The following is a 21,450-nucleotide window of genomic DNA, read 5'->3' on the forward strand; positions in this document are numbered from 1 at the left end:
TTAGGAATGAGAATGACGGATTTTTACGCTACCTTCACTTCCCATGAAGGTTTTAACTTAATTCTTTTTACCGCGTAATCATAATTATCAAGGTGCCTTTTTTCACGATGCCCATAAGCACCGGTCAATCTCACGTGAAAGGGTAATTAGGTTTTACCCTTTTGGAGCATCTGTTTTAATGCACAGCTTTATTGCATGGGACATAAACGATATAATGTTTAATGCAAGAGATAATTCATAAATTACAACAAAACGTTGGTTAGATCCTCTACAATTGATTGTTCGAATTTCAGAGAATTCGAGTAAATGATTGTGAGAGACTACTTATCAGGGGCATAGCTAGGTAGAGCCTTGGGTCCCTAAGCTTTTCCCAAATAAATAAATAAAATTTAGGGATAATTACACTTAACCCCCCTGATTTATCCACGGTATGGCGATTTACCCCCCAATGTACCAAAATTAGTACATGACCCCCCCGAACTTGCCAACGTGTGACAAAATCGACCTTCCGTCCAGTCGCCCGTTCGTTTGGACGGAAAGTCACTCACGTGCAAGTCACGTGACCGTTTAAGACAGAGACCCTCCCCAAGTCACGTGACTTGCACGTGACCGACTTTTCGACCAAACGAATGGGCAACTAGACGGAAGGTCGATTTTGTCACACGTTGGCAAGTTCAGGGGGGTCATGTACCAATTTTGGTAAATTGGGGGGTAAATCGCCACACCGTGGATAAATCAGGGGGGTTAAGTGTAATTATCCCTAATTTTTACCCCTAATTTTTTTAGTTTTGGCCCCCCCATTTTTTATTTTTTTTTCAATTTGGCCCCCCTCCCCCCCTCCCAAAGTCTAAAAGCTGGCTCCGCCTACTTATAGAACCCATCTGACCAAATAAAAATTGAGCTATCAAACCACTTATGGGATCCTTATCTGATCAGGTGGATCCCATAAGTAGTCTATCACAATTATCTGCCCGAATTCTCTCAAATTCGAACAAATAATTATAGAGGATCTTGATCCATAAAAAGTATATATGACAATTTGATTTTACACCAAACTAGAAACTTAAATTGCATCTCTAAAGTTTATTTATACTTGTGAATGAAATTGTATTAATTGATAAGTCAGACCCCAATAAATAAACCCTATTGAGAAGATTTGCTGCAAATTGTTGGATCCTTTTGAAGCATATATTTTGATATTATTCGGATTACAACCACTTCAATAAAACTCTTGAATATTACAAGTGCAAATTAGGGCTCACGAGAATAGAAACGTGAACAATCAGACAACAGTGGTTAAGAGGGTGGCATGTCATCTGGTGGTATCATTGACTTAACTGGGATTTTTAAATTGAGAATCAAAGTGTATCCGGCGTACTACACATCTCCCGTGATCTTTAGTTAGGGTTAGTCGCCGACCATCATTATAACAAATATTTCATTTGGAAGGTTTATTTAAAATGCATACAGATCGAAGTCTGTAATAATTTGTTGGATGTCAACCGTTGATCATCTGAATCCTTTGATTAACATACGACCAATAATAGTATGCCCTTGGTCCAGTTATTTTATCCACTAGCTATCACCAACTTAATTAATTTCTTCCCCATTGTAAGATCAAAATCATTTGGTTAATATACTACGAGATTAGTTGTTCGAGTCCTCGCTCAATTGATATATAATCTTTATACGTTACAGAATCATGTATCAGTTGATCGATCAATGAGGACTCGAACAAATTTTTTAAGTTTATATGATGGGGATGAGTCATGAAATGGCCTGCCTTGAACGAATTCAACGTCATTTTTTTATAAAAAATAAAAATCTCTAACTAAAAAACTGTTTTATCCACCAGTAGAAGTGCCAAATTAGCACAAAAATGATACTTTTAGGTATTCAAAGAAAGTGGCTGGAACGATGCATGAGTGTACTCAAATGATGGGTCAGTGCTTTCTATATATAAAGAAATTTAGAATATTAGACCCAACACTGGTGCTTGCATCTGCTGGGAGAAAGATCTTTCTAATTAACAGTCTCGATTCATTCGTGAATATATATATATATATATATATAATGCATGCACTGCGTGGGCACTTTTTGCATTCAAGTATCTACGAGTTTTATTAATTTTTTTACCAGAAAAAAAATAAAATAAAATATATATATCTACGTATTCTATTTATCGAAATGAAAAATGTGTTCCGATCCACCCACTTCACATCCTAACCTTATCTCCTCCCTACCGTTTTCCATCCCATCTTCTTTTTCGAATTATTTTGGCATTTTCAAAGACCCACATCGTGGCACTAAATCATTGATTCCAACATCAGTTGTAGAAAAAAATTGACTTGGCAGAAGTCAGGGAGGGACAGGCCAGTTATAATTCCAAAAGCTGAAGAGAGAAGATTATATAATGACTATAGTAGCCTTGGTGATCGAGTTTAATTTTGAAGTTCACTTCCCATGCACGTAAAGGCAAACTTGTACTTGTCCCAGGACTAGGAGGCATAAAGCAACCTACTCCTTGCTTGCACGGCCAAACAGTGCTGAGACCGACGAGAATTGATCAAGCTTTGTTGTTAAGAAAAACCCTATACATGCTCACTGACACGCCATGAAACTGATCTTTTCAGGAGATGTTTCTGTCATTTGAAAACTTCGTCAACTTAATTACAAAAAAAAAAAAAAAGATCATTCTAATGTCCAAAAAAGATCATATATAAACGTAAGAGATTAATAAAATAAAATTAAGTCTAAATTATCTATTTAGTAGGCAAGTATTGAATACAACCTTCATATGGTGGATTCCCATTGAACTTTCCTTACTTAACGTACTTAGAGAGAGTGGATTAAAAAGCAGTACTACATATATATAACTTTTCCATGTACAATTATATTTTTATCGAAACATATACGTGTAAGTGAACATGAGTTAAATTGCACGTTAGAAATTGTTATAAACATGGAAGATTAATAAAATATAATTGTATATTGAGTACTGTACTTATGCCTACAACGTTCTTGCAACTCTTTCTTGTAAAATTCTAAAAGAATTGTGGGTATTATAACCGTCTTTGGAGACGCTCCACTACAAAGGTACTGTAATGCGTTGTCCCACTGGCAGACACACGATGGACAAAACGTTAGATTACAATGAGTGTGAGGTGGCGTGCCAATCCCACTGGCTTGTGTCAAAAAAGCAAGGTTCACATTATGTAAAGACCGGTCAAACGTCTGTCAGTCTGACTTCTCGGATTGCCAAGTCACGTGCAAGCCCAAGTGAATCACGTTTAGTTACATCGACGGCTCAGATTAGACATGCATGGCAAATCTGAGCGCCTGCAGATTAGGTCAGCTTGACGAGGGATCATATGTACTACTTCTGTATAAAATCCCAGGGGGGTATCCGTCATTTCTCGTAACCCAGTTTTATTTTGGGTGAGGTAGGTTTGGGGAATACCAAAAGGTTAAGTAAGAAGTCCGGCCTGCATGTGGCCCGACCAACCCACCACCATCAAAGGTTGACCGTAATCTGACCGTTGTACAAATAAGTAGGTCGTCATTTTTCATCATTTTCCAGCTTTCAACTACTGTACGTTGGTGGTGATGCGATTTAGAACCAACTTTAATCAGTCATAAAGCTGGATTTTCTATTCTTACATATACTCACGCGCGATCACAGTACTACGTACAAGTTAAACAATCAAAAATGGCTTGGACCATACTCAACAGTGGCAAAGCCATCACGTGGCCATACTTGCAAAGCCAATTTTTCACACCCTTTACGAGGGTCCCGTGGCTCTCTAATGAATGGCCAGTGCGTTAAGCAACATCCTCGATCTGCATTGTCTCCCTCAAATTCTCTTCGAAGTCAGTGGTGGTAGTTTATAGATTAAGAGATCTTTTTCACGACTTGCTTAAGTTGAAGCCTTTTGAATCCCAAAGTCGAGAATGAGGGAATCAGCTTGATATTTCTCTACGTTAAGCTGAGCCTAGCTACCTATAATATCCCTAAGTTTAAGTGTTTTGTAATTTTCTGACCGTAATAATAGCTTCATCTAAACAAACCTTCACCTAGCCTCACTTCATTCTTGCAATGTTTTAATTTATATATTATATTTTTCTCTATAATTCATACCACAGTTACTGTCACTAGCAAGTGCTAAGTTATTACTTTGTTCCTTACTAGTTAGGTGAGTCTGATGAGCTTTATAAAACGATTTTAAAGAGCTCAAACTGCAACTCAATTAGTTCATTTCCTATAATAATGTAGATGTGACTAGTATTTTTCATTTGTTGTTATAAAGAGTATCAGACCAATCTAGTAACACTATGTAATATTGGAGCACTGCATGACATGATCATGTTAAACACATTCAAAATTTAAGAGAGAGATTGTAACACCTCTGTTCTACATTGAAAAGATGAATAGCCCGCACTTTCCCTAAATAGGGTCGGCAATGTTTGTTAATGATTTTATATATTTTATGTATTTTGTTTCATGTATATATTCTCAAGTCAAAAGACCTTAATAAACAACCCAAAACTTAAAACATTAAAATTATTTTTATCCTAGCTTATATTGCACCAAAATACCATTTCAAACACAAAACGAAAAAATACTACTCAAAATACATTAACAAACACGGTACATATAGCATTTGCAGTTCGAAAATACCTTACCTGAGTCGCCAAAGGCAAAAGAATAGGCACGTAGCTCAATCTTGAAAGACGATCGAAGAGCCACAGAAAATGGATAATGAACCACACCACTCCAGTCCAGTGACACCCACCTCCGTACTCTTTGTACGTATTTTGAAGCTAACAAGGGTGTGGCATAAATGGGTCTTGGCCGTATCATTCATTTTCCCAGGGTGTGGTGCACAAGATTCCAAGCGTTTTCATTTTCGTCAATTTGTTTTGGGTGGTTCAGATCGAAAAAGGGAGATTTGCATGAAATGGCTATAATCATCAAACGTTCCTTCCAATTAACTGATAACTACTTAATTCTAACATTTAATTCAAATATCTTTAATTTTCAGATTCTCAATCGCTTTTTCGACTAATGATTTTCCTTAAACTATGGTGTTGTCTATTCATGCATCCCACTATGCACGGTACCACCTACAATTTGAAAATAATATCAACCAATTAATTATAAATTAAATGTAAACTTCCAATTTATTTAGGTCGCATGAAGCATATGGACAGCGCGCAGAATTATTTGTAACATATCTCAATAAAAAAAATATATATATATATATATATATAGAAAAAAAAAAAAAGGAGAAAAAAAGTAAGACTTCAATCCAAAAGCAAAGACAATAGGCGCAAAAATTCCCCAAAAATAATTGTATATAGTGTGGTGGTCCCTAGTTTAAACATATACGGGTGTGTTTGAAAATTGCGTTTTTAAAAATTACAATTTGAAAACGTAGAAAATCTGTTTTTTCAAATCTCAGGTAAGATGGTGTTTTTTTGAAAACGCAAAATTTTAAAAGCTAATTTGTGATTTTGCCAAATGATTAACTGTTTTTTTTTTTAAATCATTTTTTTCAAATCGCACATTTTAAAATCGTTATTTTAAATTGCACTTTTTAAAATCGCAAACCTAAAAGGACCCTACATATCCCACAAGATACTTAGTATCTTTTTGGAAAAAAAATTATAAACCTCCTTCAAATAATCACTTAATTGACAATATCTCCTTCAAACTATCATTTAATTGACAACGTCTTTTCAAACTTTAAGTTGAGACAAAATCTGTAAACCGTCCAAAAAATTATCAGTATCCCCCTCCAATGGCAAAAATGCCTCCAATAATTTTATTTTTTTAAAAAAAAATAAAAATAAATAAAAATAAAAATAAAAAAATCTAAACAGAATGAATATTTGTTTTAAAAAAAATAAAAAATAAAAAACTCAGGGTTGGCGAGCCACCCACCCCCTGATCGGCAATTTCTTACATAAAAATAAAAAATAAAAAATAACACATAACAAAATTTAGCATAAAAATATTATAGATAGATGGTTTATATTCTCTAAAAATTACAATAAATCTCATGTGATAAAGAGTTAGGTTAGAAACTAAATTTTTATTTCACAATTCTTCTATAGTACTATTGACATGATAGTCCTGATCAATCATTGGATATTTGGTTTGTTTTTTTAAAAAAGAAAAAAATCAAATATTAACTGAGACTATTACATCAATATCTTAAAGATAAAAATATAATTTGTAGCATCACCTAATAATTTCATAAGGGGAGTGATCTTTACACTCACACTACACAACAATGGCACAACATCAAGGCACAATGGAGTGGGGTCCATATGTGGGCCCCACTCCATTGTGCCTTGGTTTTGTGTCATTGTTGTATAGTGTGAATGTTTTAATCATTTCTCATTTCATAATGGGTACCACTCCATTGTGCCTTGTGGTAGTGCACTTGTTGTACATCATGAGTATTTTGAACATTTTTCATTTTTAAAATTTCATTTTTAATAATAGAGTAATGTTTTTTATACAACTCGTGCACAACTTTTAAACAACTCTAGTAACTTCTTTTTAAGATCAACCATTGAATATTTAGGATTCTCATATAGGAAAATAAATTCAATAGTTAATAAAAAATAAAAAATAGTTAGAGATATACAAAATTTGTATATAAAACATTACTCTTAATAATAACCTATCCAAAAAAATAAGTACAACAATATTATAAGTTAATTGTAGGATTAAAAAGTATTATGCATACATGATTACTCTATCCTCCAACGGTAGAGTTGTACATGGCAGGAGAGGGAGGGAAGGAGTTGCGACACATGATGTAGTCTGCCACGAATTGTGTATTGCGTGGCATGGGTCAGATGTGCCACCAGCTAGGCGATGAAAGGGAGTTTTAGCCACGTGTCTCGCACAGAAAAGAGCCGTGCATCACCGAGAGGGAACAACTCACCTGTCTCTGAACCTCCCAACAAAAGTGGGGCCCCCACCGAACAGCTCCATTCAACAGATTCTGTCCTCATTTAGCAGAAAGGTATACTCTCGGTTTGGAGTTAATTGGAGCCTACCTTTTTCATCGCAACAAACCTCACAACCGTATTTCCAGCATCCTCCAATCCATACATAGCTTATCACCATCATAATCCTTTTTCTTTTTCCTTTTTTTTTTATTTTTATTTTTATTTTTTATTTTTATTATTATTATCACCAAAATGCTATTTTATTTCTAGACTACACAAGTTTGGTAATTATCCAACCTCTCTTTTACCCATCTCAATTTCAAATGTGATACTTACTGAATAAAAGATTATAAGACTCTAGCTCTATTTTGTTTCCTAAATATAATAAGAACCCCCATTAGCTATTAAGTCAATTTTTAGATGGAAGAAAGGCACATGACCCTATGGTCTCACGTGTAATTTATTTTTTGTATTAAATTTAATTATCGTTATAGTATTTACATTTATTGGTAAATGTTATTTTATCTCTTTTTAATATTGTAAATTGGGGTTGGCCGGGTGGTCATACTACCCTAAAACTTATTTTTGGGGTGATCGGACTACTATTTAGCCTCTTTTGAGGTTGGACAAACTACTTCAAAATATCTCAAAAAGTTTGTTACAAATTAGATAAATTACAAGAATTCATTTTGCATTTTAAAAAAAAAATAAATAAATCCTCAAAGATTGATACCATGGCTACTAAGCATAATTTAATAGTCATTACACTGTTATAAACAACAATAATATCTAATTTATGTTTTTATGTCAATATGTAGTTCTTGTATTGACTGTTAGTTTCATGACAGCCATGATCAAATAATATTTTCAATTAAAAAAGTTCTGGTATCTAACTTAAAATAACAAATAAATCTTCTAAAATTTTGAAAAAACTCGAGAGAGATTATTGTATTTTTTATTTATTAAATACATATTTCTGAGTTCCTTTATTTATTTATTTTTTTTTTAAAGGGAGTTCCTTTATTAATTACATGTAATGTTATGTGTACGTAGAACAAGACGCAAACTTATTTTATAACAAAATTCTATGCAATTTTTTTTAAAAAAAATAAAATAAAAAATCTATGTTACAAAGCACCTCTTTCTATTTACTTTTTGGGAAATGCTAAAGAGGAGATTCTCATCCCCCTTGTCACCCCCTTTTCCTTAAAAAAATTTATTAAAAAGTTGTCTCTGATGTGACATCAGAGACAACTTTTTAATAAAAATTAATTTTTTTATTATAAAAGGATGATAAGGGGAGGATGTGTAGAAGTTCTCTTAAACTCACAACAAAACATGTTACGAATTAGAACACCATAATAATATTAAATTAAAAAAATTAAAATACCTGGGAAAGTCATTAATCTAATGTGATTTAAAAGACGTTGTTAGACACTGTAACAACCCACCCCCAATGACACAATATTGTCCGCTTTTTGGCTCCCCAAACCAGACTTCCCAGAAGATCACCCATCCTGGAATTGCTCTCGCAAAAGCACGCTTAACTGCGGAGTTCTGATAGATTCATAATCATCACAGCTTTAAAACACGTTGTGTCATAAATGGTGCATTTATACATATAAGCACATCCCCATTCTCATGCGATGTAGGACGTCACAATCACCCTCTCTTTAGACCCAGCGTCCCCGCTGGCGTCCCTCATTGGGCTTGTGTACGCTCACACCATCTCAGGCTGAGCAATGGCTCTGATACCATTTGTAACGACCCACCCCCAATGACACAATATTATCCGTTTTTTGGCTCTCCAAACCAGACTTCCCAAGATGTCACCTATCCTGGGATTGCTCTCGCAGAAGCACGCTTAACTGCGGAGTTCTAATAGGTTCATAACCATCACAGCTTTAAAACACGTTGTGTCATAAAATGGTGCATTTATACATATAAGCACATTCCCATTTCCAGGCGATGTGGGACGTCACAGACACTACCAAAGACAAAAGGGTTAACAACTTTCCTTTATCTCGCTTTTTAGGTACTTAATTGTCAATAGAGCACACCCATTATTATTATAATAGACTTAGGATTATAAGCTTGTGCATGATTTACCACATCGTACAAAAATTTAAAAAATAATACTGAAAATTACACTTTTATCACACGAATGTTCCACCTTACCTTATTGGTGTTATAATGTCAATTAATTCTTAACATAACAAGTGTGGTTTCTAGCTTACTTAATTTTAAATCTTATGTAGTAAAGGAGGCCTAATATGCAGGGGAGGGGACGGTGAACCGTCCTTCAACAGGTCTTTTTAAATTAAAAAAAAATAAAAATTGATTTTAATCAAAAGGTTGTCTTTGATGTGACATTAAGAACAATTTTTAATTAAAATCAAATTTTTTAATATAAAAAGGGTGCTAAGGACGATCATTTCCCGTAGTAAAGACGCATATATGCCAATAATATCACTAGCTAGCCACTCTATAGAACTAAATGGGTTACGTGTACAAACTGTTTTTATAAACTAAATCTAGAATATGCTAAATTACTAATAGAAAAATATTTGTACATTTTAGTGTTTTTTTTTTTTTAGAACTTAACCCATGAACTTTCACTCTTTTGAAATAAGAAACTTAAACTTTAAAACGTTTCTATTTAGAGTATTTATTTTTCAGAAAGTTTCAATCTCAGTCATCAGTTAGAATTTTCTGTTAAATCCTATTAAAACACCTTGTGTTTATTTATTTTTTTTAAAATTATAAATTTTTTCATATATTCATGCACGGGTATTTTTACAAATTTCGTTAAATTCTAACCAACACCTAAATCTTAGCAATTTTTTTTTCTTTTTTTTTTTCCTAAAAAAAATGAGTAGTATTTTGAGAATTTTGATAGGATTTAACGGAAAATTCTAATAAAGGACTGGATTTGAAACTTTCTAAAAAATTGATATTTTAAATTAAAATGTTTTAAAGTTTAGGTACTTTCTTTTAAAAGGAGTAAAAAATCAAAAATTATAAGTAAAATTTTTCCAATTTTTTTAGAGGCTTACTTTGAGAAACTGAGAAACAAAAGCTATCACTATAACTATCGCCAGTAGGGTGGAACAAGAAATTCTTATAGGGAGTAGTAAAATAATAAAAGGACTATTTTTTGGGCTAAGCTGTCTAAGTCTCTGCTTTTTTGGCCTTTTGCATGTCACGTGTGGCCTGCTTGACTGTGATTTAAGATATGTTTATTTGTTTTTGGTTTTGTTTAGTCTCGAAACTCGTGAAGATTACGAATAATCAGAAAGGAAAATGTTGGTTAATTTTGTAATGGCAGAGGCAGAGGCAGAGGCAGATACATAGAAACTTTAAGAAAAGAAAAGGGCGGGTGGGCGGGTTACGTTAAGGCTTTTTCCTGACAAAAAGGAAAAGAAAAAAGAAAAAAAGAAAAAGAAAAAGAAACATAAACATGGGGGGGATTTTCTTCTTTATCCGATTGTGGAGAAGGTATCACAGTAGGAAGCCACTTAACACAGCTCTCCACCTTTGCTTTCAAATCCAAATTACTCTTGTGAGTTGTGAGTTGTGATATATACCTAAGGTGATCCAAAGGAGGCATCTCGCGCTACCAGCCCACCACGTGTCACTTTTTTGTAAAACACCTCATCCAAATCCAAATCCAAACCCCCGACCTCGTAAATATCTAAACGCGTGAAACACCCACCGAGGAAGAGTCCATCTCAAGCAACTTGCGTGAAATCTAGACGTCCCATACAAAATCTTCAGATTCTAACCGCTACGCCCACTTGCTACCTTACCTGAATCCCACAATGTTTTTACATTAATACCCTCCACTTGGAATATGACTCATATGACCTTAATTGGTAATTTCGTGTGATACGTAATCTTTTACAAGTATATGTAGCAACAAATATTTAGTGCAATTTAGTCCATAAATTACAAAGCTGGTATTTTCAATCATTAATATTGTGAAATTTAGTACAAGATCAATTATAAATATTTTATTTTTTTGGATCCAAAAGAAGAAAGTCGAGTTCAATTTTAATAGGCAATTGAGTTAAAAATTAAAATATATTAATAAACAATTATTATGTGTCTTTTCTTTTATTTAACTTTTCTTAACACTAATGGATGCTAACTTTATTTTTTATATATGGATTTAATATCAAATCTTAATCTATTTTTCATTTATATTTTAGCTCATTTCTTAAAATATTTATCGATCGTATGAAATATATACAAATTCATCGTTCGCTGTAAGACCATATATGGATTCCACAAATTTAAAAGTGAATTAACAAAAAATATATATATATAAGAAAATGACACAACATATATTTTCTCTAAAACTCCACTTAGTCAAGCCGTTATTTTTTTACTCCAATTATACGAGAGAGAGAGAGAGAGAGAGAGAGAGAGAGAGAGAGAGAGAGAGAGAGAGAGAGAGAGAGATTGGCCATGGTGGGGGAGGAATCTAAACAGTAAAGAGGATGGAATTATTGCGAAATCATCGAACCAATACCAAAAGCCATCCCATCAAAGACAAAAGAACTAAAACACAATCGGGAGAGAGATCTCCTTTATAGATTGAAAGACTGAAAGTTCAAATAACAATATTGAAGAGAAAAAAATACTAAAGTGGGTGTGGTACGTCTTTGACCCCTTCAGAGAAATCACATATGAAGAAGAAGAAACCATCAGGATCTAATATTAATCATATTTGTAACTTAATTAACTTAATTCATCAACCTTATAAAATAATATTACGAGGAAACTATATACTAAAATATAATAATAGTAGATGTCAAATCATATTATTAATTTGCTAACACGAGTTGGCCAAACCAGTAAGATAGCTTGTTCATATACTAGAAAAAATAAATCCACGAGTGATTTCAAAAATCATCTACAACTTAGCGTATTCCATTGGTAAAAGGAAAAAAGAAAGAGTAGTTCTTCAAAAAAATTGTATGTTAATTTGTTTTTTAACATATTCTTCAAAATAATAGTATTCTCAAAATTAGCATCTTTTTGGATTGCTGGTTCTCTAACATATCCACAAATTTATTCTTTGAGTAATTTTGTAAATCCTCTTAAAATATCACCAAATTCAATTCAAGAAAATCAGAAAGTAAAACTTTTTTTTTTTTTTTTTTTCATTTTATCTTATTCTGATTTTTCTCGCTGCTTTAACCACAGCAAGGTAATCAAGAATTCTTTTTCTTTTCCCAAAATATTTTACAATCAGACACAATGATTGACAAGGATTAAGTCGAATCATCATATCTATCACTTTTATTTTGTATTTTAAAAGAATATTTGTAAGATCAAAATAAATTTAATTTTAGGCAACCGCTTGTTTATTCATATCATGATTTCATTGATGCGAAGGAGTAGGTAGAAAGGTTTTTTCTTCTTTGACTTTATTGAAAGAAATATAGTTTATTGCTTATCTAGTACTAATATTTTTAGTTTATCTTCATGTTCGAAATTCTTCTAGTCTAATGGCTCATATTATTTTCTGAGTAAAAAAAGCTTCACTTAAAATTAAATAAAAAAATAAAAAATATATATTCTATACCGTGTAGTTTTTAATTATATATTTGTAGTATTCTCTTCTTTAATGATTGAATGAATAATATATTAATTATAGAGTGGATGCTGTAGGAGTCAAGAAGGGACTAGATTCCTCTAACCAGATTCTTTTAGCAGGAGAGGCAGAAGCGGTGTCGTTAGCTGATATTGTTAGAAGTGAGGTTCTAGTTCTACAATTATTGGTGTTTTTATGTTTTCCCATGTAACATTAGATTGGCTCATGGCAAGAAATGACAATCAGTGTTCCAATATTGTATTCTTGTTGCCACTCTTTTCTAACTTATTAATTTTCACTTTTGTCAATCCCTTTCACGTACTATCTTAACACGTCCCCTCCGTATGCCCAAAGAATCAAATAGTAGAAAAATTATAATAATAATATTTACTATTTAAAGGCATTGTCTCCCTACAGTTTGTTCACCTATAAATTTTTTTATTTTTATTTTTATTTTTATTTTTTTTTAAAAAATAAATAAAAGAAAGGAAACAATTAAAAGGAAGGTCATTTCCACTTTAGTTGGTTGGGTTTTATGATAATTTATACATTTCGTTAAAATATTAATTAAATTTAAATTTAAATTTTTTTTATTAGCTTAAATTTTCATAACAAATGATAATTTAACAAAATATCAAAATAGAAAATTCAATTGTAAGTTGCTTACATCCAGCGGTAGTGAAAGGGATGAGTAAATTTGGGTAGGCTGCGGAGGTGATTGCCATTACTATATATTTTCCCAAGTAAGCACGCAATTTTGGTTGCGCAAAGTCTCGAACTAAATTCGGCTACGGTGATTGCGGGGGCCATCCATTTGCTTTGGCAGGTTGGCAACAAGAACACGGTCCCTAGACTCCCTACATGATGTAAAACATGGGCCCCACCTTATGTTTCAGTCCTGATGTTTCTTCTCTTCCAGAAGGAACCCCCGATACTTGGCTCCAAAAAAATAAAAAATAAAAAATAAAGGACCCCTTGGGGGACACGTGGGACCCTCCTGGTACGACATGAGTGGTCGACATCACTTCTTGATATCCACGTCATTCCTCGACTTATCCCACCTTTCACTAGCTGCAGCTAGCACACACTGTTTCTTACATTAAAATATTGAAAAGCACTGATATCCTCACCCGTGGGCACCAGCCATTCAGAATAAAAGTCACCTCCATTCTTACGGGCTTGTGGAATAGTAAGCCGAATGAGAAGTGAGATGCACGACTCCGCTACGTTTTTTCTTCTTCTTCTTTTTTTTCAATTTAATTTATTAAACTTTACATATGTATATAATTTTTATGCTTTTAATAGATTAAAAGATAATGGAAAAACCACTAATTAACGGTATTTTGAGCAATAATAATCAAAATAATTATTAAAAAAGTACTGCTCTTTATTTTAATTACCGTTTTTCCTATATTCTCTTTAAAAGATTTTATATTTTATTAAAGTACAACTTTCTATTTTAGATACTGATTTTTCTATATTCTTTTTGACATATTCTTTATTCTACTCTTTATTTGCTTTTAAATATTATTTTATATGAAAAAAAAAGTGTGAAAGAAATAGGGAGAGCAAGAGAAAGAAAATGAAGGAAATAGAGAGACAAAACAATAAAAAACTCTTTGCAGTGTGAATAATATTTAGAGCATTCCAGCAAGCTCTCAATTTCAAGGTTTTCACTAAATTTTGGTAAATATCTCAAAAAAACACATTTCAACAAACTCTTTATAATTTCTCTATTTTGTTTATTGTCAGAATTTAACTCCAAATTCCATAAGCTATTCAATTTTATTTATTTTTTTTGTCATTTTTTGAATTTCTCTCCCTTTTCACTCCTCTTTTCATTTTTCTTCTCTCCTCATTTATTATGAGTGGTTGTTTGAAACCAATAAAAATTTAATATTTAATTAAAATAGTGACATATTTAGAGAGATTGATATATGGAGTTTGTTAACAGTAGTGGTTAAAAAGAAAAGAAAAGATTTTTTAACTAAAATTTGGCTAAAATTTTGAGAGCTTGTTGGGGATGCTTTTACTATTCACACACACACTATATATATATATATATATATATATATATATATATATATATATATATATATATATATATATATATATATATATATTGCCTATTTTGCTGGAGATAAAAAATGGCTCATAATAGTCAAATTTAACTATTATGAATCATTTGCCTATTATGTTGAAGATGCTATAAGGTCGGATAATTTTTTAAAAAAAAACTTCTTAGAAGGTTAAAAAACTAATTTTAAAGGGTTTCTATTAGAAAAAGTCTAAAATTTAGAGGCCAATCAAAAAATTTGGGAGGGCTATGATATTTGTCTTTGAAAATACACATAACGTATGTGAGAATTAGAAAAATGAACAGCAAATATTAATTTAATAAATTAAATTTAAAAAACTATATTAATACGCAACTTAAAAGAAAATTTTGCGTTTGAATAAGAATTTTTCTATATTCCACAAATTGGATAATAATTTCTCTGTTGTGACACGATCGATCGTTTGGATGCAAAGAAATTCAACGTACGACTTCAAACCAATCATGCACACAAATGGGAGATGTGAGACATTGCTGCTTTGTTTGAGAACCATTTTGATATTCCAATTTAACCTAATTGTAACTATTCAAAATTATTAACCCTAAAAAGATATAAAACAATATTATATAATATATTTTTATTTTACAATGTTAAAGTGGCGATCTCAGTCAATTTTTTTAACATTTTTTTTAAAATAAGAACATATATAATTATGTGAAAAAAAAAGAAAGTAATTTTCAACTTTCCATCCGACTGAATGTGTCTTTTGCTCTTGTGTAAAACTTATTAAATGTAAATTTGAGATAAAAAAAATAAAATAAAATAAAACAACACTGATGTGATATGCAAGAATTACTCATAAAAAAAGAAAAATTAATAAAAATTAATTTTTTTTAAAAAAAAATAATAATGCTGCAATAATCGTCGGTGACGTTTTCAACTGCGCAGGAGAGTGACTTGAGCATTAAGTCTTTAAAAAAAATGTGTTAATTCCGTCGAATGTTTTTGTTTATTTGTAATAAAAACAAAAAAAAAAAAAAAAAATGAACCGGGATATTGTACCATCATCCACGTCACTGTTTGACGTGACGGGAATTGTTAATTTTACGGCGACGTGACAGCGGGTCGACGTTTTCACGTTCCTTACGCGACCCACAATCTGTGCTCTCTAGGATTTCTACGAAAATAAAATTCCAACGAGGGATAATTGAGCTTAACGGTGTTAATTAAATGATTTGGTCAAAGAAGAGGGGCGAAAATTTGACCTCTAAAAATGCCAATTAGTTTGTCTAATCAATGGAGCTCCACCCTTTTCTAAGTGATTAACAGGTAGGCTCCATTTGGGAGGAGGGTTCCCACGACGTGAGTTGATTAGCGGAAAGTGGAAACCCACCAACTTAGAATTGGCTTAGTTTTTCAATTTCATTGCCTAAAATCAACTTCAAAAGTAATCTGGAAAAAACAAATAAATAATTATATGTGAGCGTCCTTAATAGCTCAATGCATAAATGTCTTTATTTATTGTCAATTGCAACATAGAGTATTTGTTGGGTCCCAATGATATGTTGGTCATTCATCCATAACAAAATAAAAATTGATATGTTGGTCTCCTATTACCTTCTAAATCATCCCATTAGGATTTAGTGGGTATAGTTCAAACCTCAAGGAACACACAAACAGGATTATGCAAACAAATTGCCTAATGCCGGTCGGCCGAATACTATCAAAGAACCGACCGACACCGTCTAATTGACAGCCGATCGGCGATAGACTTTCCAACATAGTTGTTTCGGTTAACGGATTAACTTTTGAAAGTCGATATTTCAATCGACACTAACCCTTATAATCTAAAACGATGTCGTCTTGAGATTATTATAAGCATTCAACCAAAATTACCAATCGTCATTATCGCCGTGTATGTGATGGTCAGTGATTAAAATAAATGTTAAAGGAAAAAGTCAGTGAAATTTTCTACTTTACCAACTTTGACGGTGCAAAATGTGAAAATGCGTATTTCGTAACCGAGTTTTCCAACTCCTAACCCTACATATAAATTGGGAAGGGACTATGAGAGAGAGATTTTATTTTATTTTTATTTTTTGATTTTGGTTGGAGATAATTTTTTTTTTTTTTAAAAAAAATAAATTAAAATTAGTCTTATTAAATTGATATATATATATTAAAAAAAATTGAGACTAAGTTTAGCAAATTTTAATTTAATAAATTAAGAGTCCGTTTAATTGCTGCATCAAAACGTGCAATTTAAAAAATTGTGCTCAAGTGGTCTTTTTTCGTTTTCTTTAATGTTCACAGTAGTTATGGTTTGAGAAATAAGTATTTTTTTTCAAAATGTGCGTTTTCAAAACGTAATTATTAAAAATGCAGTAAAGCATTTAGTAATATTGTTTATTGACATTTAAAACACGGTGATAAAATCACTTACCGACCATTAAAACCACAATTTTGCCTTTCAGAAATATGTTTTTAAACCATAATTTTTTTAAAAATATACAATTTTAATAATTTAACTTAAAATAATACTTTTGGCCCGCAAAAGCGATGCCAAACGGACTTTACATTAGAGTCTCCAACCCAATTTCCACAAAAACTTTATATTTTAGGATTATTTGAGATCCATACAATAATACAATAAGATGAAGAACAAGAAAAAGAAGGATTTTTCTAGAACTTTAAAAACTCGATTAATCTTTACGCTTGGTGTGTAGGTCCTCCCTCCTCCCCCCCGCAATGTGAACTTTTTACTTGTGTGCAAAACGGCTACTCCTGTGGGGTCTCTAAGATCTACACTTGACTGGAAAATATTTAGCTTTGAGGTCCAGCGTGACCCTACCAAAAGTTGTTGATTTCCAACTCGGTACGGCTACGGAGGATCACGTTGCTGATTTTTGCCGTATGATTTTAGCTTACATACAGCTTAGAGGATCGCGTCTACCACTTCTATAGGCCTTTAAACAAGATTCTTATACTGTTCTACAGTTGACCTTTTTAAATTTATATTTCGCATCATTTTTCTCACTTTTTTTTTTTTTAAAAAAATTATTATTTTAGATGTCATAAGCTTTTTATAAAAGAAAACTACAATAATTGTCATGGTTTTATTTGTTAATATGTTTGGACAATTTTTTTTATTTTTTTATTTTTTTTTGTGAGGTAAAGATGAAATAGGTGTTATATGATTCAATTATTTATCCATGCTTTTTTTTTTTAGAAAAAAAGAAAAAAGAAGACAAAAACTATAGATTTTAAGAAATGGAGCCGCATAAATTGATGGGAATGAGTAAATAGTGTATCAGGTACAATTTGTTGGAAGGAAAAATGTTTTATGAAAGGGAATAAAGGGTATATAAGGAAAAAAGGGGCAAAATTATAAATAGGCAAGTAAAACAAAGAAGAGTAACTAAAACCTCTGTGCTTATTCATACGTTTGACCTTCAAGTGGTTGGGTCGTCGACGAGTACCCAGAATTCGCTACCTGAGTTTGTTAAGAAGACGAACGTTTCCCCACTCTCCCCGAGACGCGCCAGGCCCACGCACAATACCATTTAACCGTCTAAGACGAAGACTGGCATCGACGCGCCAGAAGGTGCCGTGTACATTGATTTACTCTGTGGGTGAAATTGAATATCGATAAATAACCTGAGTTGGTTGTTTTCCTTTGCAACAAAATTAACCGCTTTTAAAACAAATCCGAACATTTTTAGAGAGAGGAAAGACACCCACCTGTACCCAACAAACATAAATACCGAGATCAGGCTCGGTCCTTTCTCTCTCTCTCTCTCACCCAACGCTGTAACCTCTCATCAATCTTCTTTACAAAGAAAAGGAGAGTATGTGTACGTTCAAAAGCGTGAAGACAAGGGAGAGGGATTTTGCAGTACGAGAGAGAGAGAGAGAGAGAGCAAAACACAAACCGACGACGAACGGACGGATCTGGGTCAACGACGTTTGACCGAAAAAAAAGACAATTAGAGGGGTAGAAGTGTAAATGAAGTACACCCACTCCTGGGGGGTTTGTTTATTGTATTAATTTCCTAATTAATAAGCATTTCCGATTTCTTTATAAGCATTCGGCTTTGTCGTTGCGCTTGTTGTGTTCTCGTTGTAGGCCTTCTATTAGGCTTTATATAACCTCTCACTCTGCCTTTTTCCTCTCTTTACTTCTGAGAGAGATAAGGAGGACACAAACCAAGGACAAGCTATGAGAACGAGGAGGGGGCTTTGTTATCCTAGAGTGGTGGGAGGGGGAGGAGACGTCTGTATGTCGTCGGAGAACAGAATAGTAGTGAAGAGGAGGAGAGATTCGGCCGGGGAGCACATGCCTTGCCGCAAGAGGAACAGAAAATCGCCGGAGATCGCCGGGAAGTGTGACTTGTTCGACGCCTTGCCCGACGATCTTGTCATTTCTATTCTCTGCAAACTTAGCTCCTCCGCCGGATGCCCCTCCGATTTCACCAACGTTCTGATAACGTACGTCGATCTTCATCTTCATCTTCTTGTTTGATTTTAATCGCCGGCAAGTTATAGATTCCGGTCATCCCACCGGAATTGTAATAGGAACCGTGGTCGTCAGTTTTGCAGATAAAGATTGGTTTTTTTTTTTACAGTTACAGAGTCTGATTTCGACGGTGTCGTTTTTCTGCTTTTGTGTTTGAATCTGACGTAACTGATTTGTATTTTGAAACAGGTGCAAGAGGTTAAACGGCTTAGGTCTCCATTCGCTAGTCTTATCCAAAGCTTCTCAGAGAACGTTCGCCATTAGAGCCAAGAACTGGTCCGAGTCCGCTCACCGCTTCTTGAAACTCTGTGCCGATGCCGGAAACGTCGAAGCCTGCTACACTCTCGGCATGGTCAGTCTCACTATATACGTACACATCTATGAGAAATATCAATGGGATAATCAATAAATAGTATAATAGTAATTAAGTCAAAATTCTTGCCCCATTTCACAAGCTTTGAACATTCCGCGGATGATTGTTAATGAATATTGAATGCTCTGCAGATTCGATTCTACTGTTTGCAAAACCGAGGGAGCGGAGCGTCGCTGATGGCCAAGGCGGCGATTAGTTCTCACGCGCAGGCGCTGTACTCGCTCGCCGTGATACAGTTCAATGGAAGCGGCGGCTCCAAGAACGACAAGGACCTCCGAGCTGGCGTGGCTCTGTGCGCGCGAGCTGCCTTCCTCGGTCACATCGACGCGTTGCGCGAGCTCGGCCACTGCCTCCAGGACGGTTACGGCGTGCGCCAGAACATAACAGAGGGCCGCCGATTCCTAGTCCAAGCGAACACCCGCGAGCTGGCCGCCGTGGTCGCCTCCGCGGCGGGTTCGGGCGCACCCACGCGCTCCTTGTTTACGTGGAACCCACACCCGCTCCCCCACCCTCATCCACGGAACGTGAACTGCGGGGGCTGTCCATTGCTGAGCGACTTCGGGTGCAACGTGCCGGCGCCGGAGGCTCACCCGGCGAGCCGGTTCCTGGCAGAGTGGTTCGCGGCCCGGTGCGTGTCTCCTGGCCCGGGTTTGAGACTGTGCTCGCACGTGGGTTGCGGACGGCCTGAGACGAGGAGGCACGAGTTCCGTCGATGCTCGGTGTGTGGGACCGTGAATTACTGTTCACGCGCGTGCCAGGCGCTTGATTGGAAGATGCGCCACAAGGCGGACTGCACGCCCACTGAGCGGTGGGTGGATGATGACGGTGACGGGAACGGCCACGCTAATGGTGATGCTGGTGAGGGCGATGGCGGAGTTAATGGGAACAACGATGACGTCATGGCTGAGAGTTAAGTTTAACGTTGACGGTAACGGAACGGTTACGGCAGATAATGTTGGGTTAATAGGATAAAAGAACAACGGGAAAAGAAAAAGAAATGTGGCCATTTTTGGGGGGACAATTATAAATTTAAGTTGTATGGCCGTTGGTTGGCACGGAGTTCAGCTTCCCCGTTTTTTGTTGTATAGGGGGGTTTTTGGAGAAAGTGGTGGCCTTTCTATTTTCTCTTTGCTTATCTGTTCTGTACCTTTTGTACTGTAGAGAGGTTGTCAGCCTTAACTTAGTAAAAAAGAAGATAAAAAGTTGTCAGCTTTAATTTCGGTAAAACTATTAAGCCTCCAATTTTCAAAAATTGTTCTCACTTTTTTTTTTTTTTTTTGTTAGAAAATTTTTCAGTTCGAGACATATTTTTATGTTGGCAGCAAGAAGTTGCTGATCCTAATTTTATTATTTTGTGAAGAAAAGCTTTGTGTGATATGATCGATGATCGGTAAAACAAATTTAGGTAAGAGGGATAGGATGGTATAACGAAACTGAATATATGAACAATATTTATGGCTTAAAAACTGGCTTTCCTTTAGGGCAAAGAGATATGGCCTACGGGGGGGTTATTTTCCTTATCTTAAATGCTAAAGAAAGTCAAATTCGGCAATCGAAAAACAGTAGACATATTTGTAAAATGCTTGATTTCAGTGAAAGACCCGCAAGCAAGGTGAGGGACAGGTAATGGGTAATGGACGGGGTGCGACATAAGGCATCATAGTAGGTAATTATCTCATTATTTTGCCGTTTTACTTTTAAGCTTTTTTCATGGCTTTTTGGTGGTCAAAAGGGGCTGGACACGTTATGTGATTGACCGAGAAGCACATAGGAGAAAAAAGGAAAAAAATAATAGGAAATGGAATAGTGGGGGAGGCATGCATTCTGCAAGTGGATGATATGGGTTGCTTGGAAAGTTTCATGCTTGGTCACACAACCAATAGAATAAGAAAAAGAGAGAGAACATTTTTTTTTTTTTTTGAAGGAGACAGAACAT

General features: G+C 34.4%; 1 protein-coding gene across 1 annotated transcript; it reads left to right on the forward strand.

Moving 5' to 3' along the window:
• The first annotated feature begins 18,380 nt into the window (after window positions 1–18,380).
• LOC133864598 (F-box protein At1g67340) lies at window positions 18,381–20,716 on the forward strand. Its single transcript, XM_062300983.1, has 3 exons — window positions 18,381–19,113; window positions 19,331–19,493; window positions 19,646–20,716. Exons 1-3 carry the CDS (start codon window positions 18,845–18,847, stop codon window positions 20,426–20,428), a joined length of 1,215 nt encoding a protein of 404 aa, XP_062156967.1. The 5' UTR covers window positions 18,381–18,844; the 3' UTR covers window positions 20,429–20,716.
• Window positions 20,717–21,450: the final 734 nt, after the last annotated feature.

The sequence above is a fragment of the Alnus glutinosa genome, chromosome 1 (assembly GCF_958979055.1).
Source record: "Alnus glutinosa chromosome 1, dhAlnGlut1.1, whole genome shotgun sequence".
Lineage (NCBI taxonomy): Eukaryota > Viridiplantae > Streptophyta > Magnoliopsida > Fagales > Betulaceae > Alnus > Alnus glutinosa.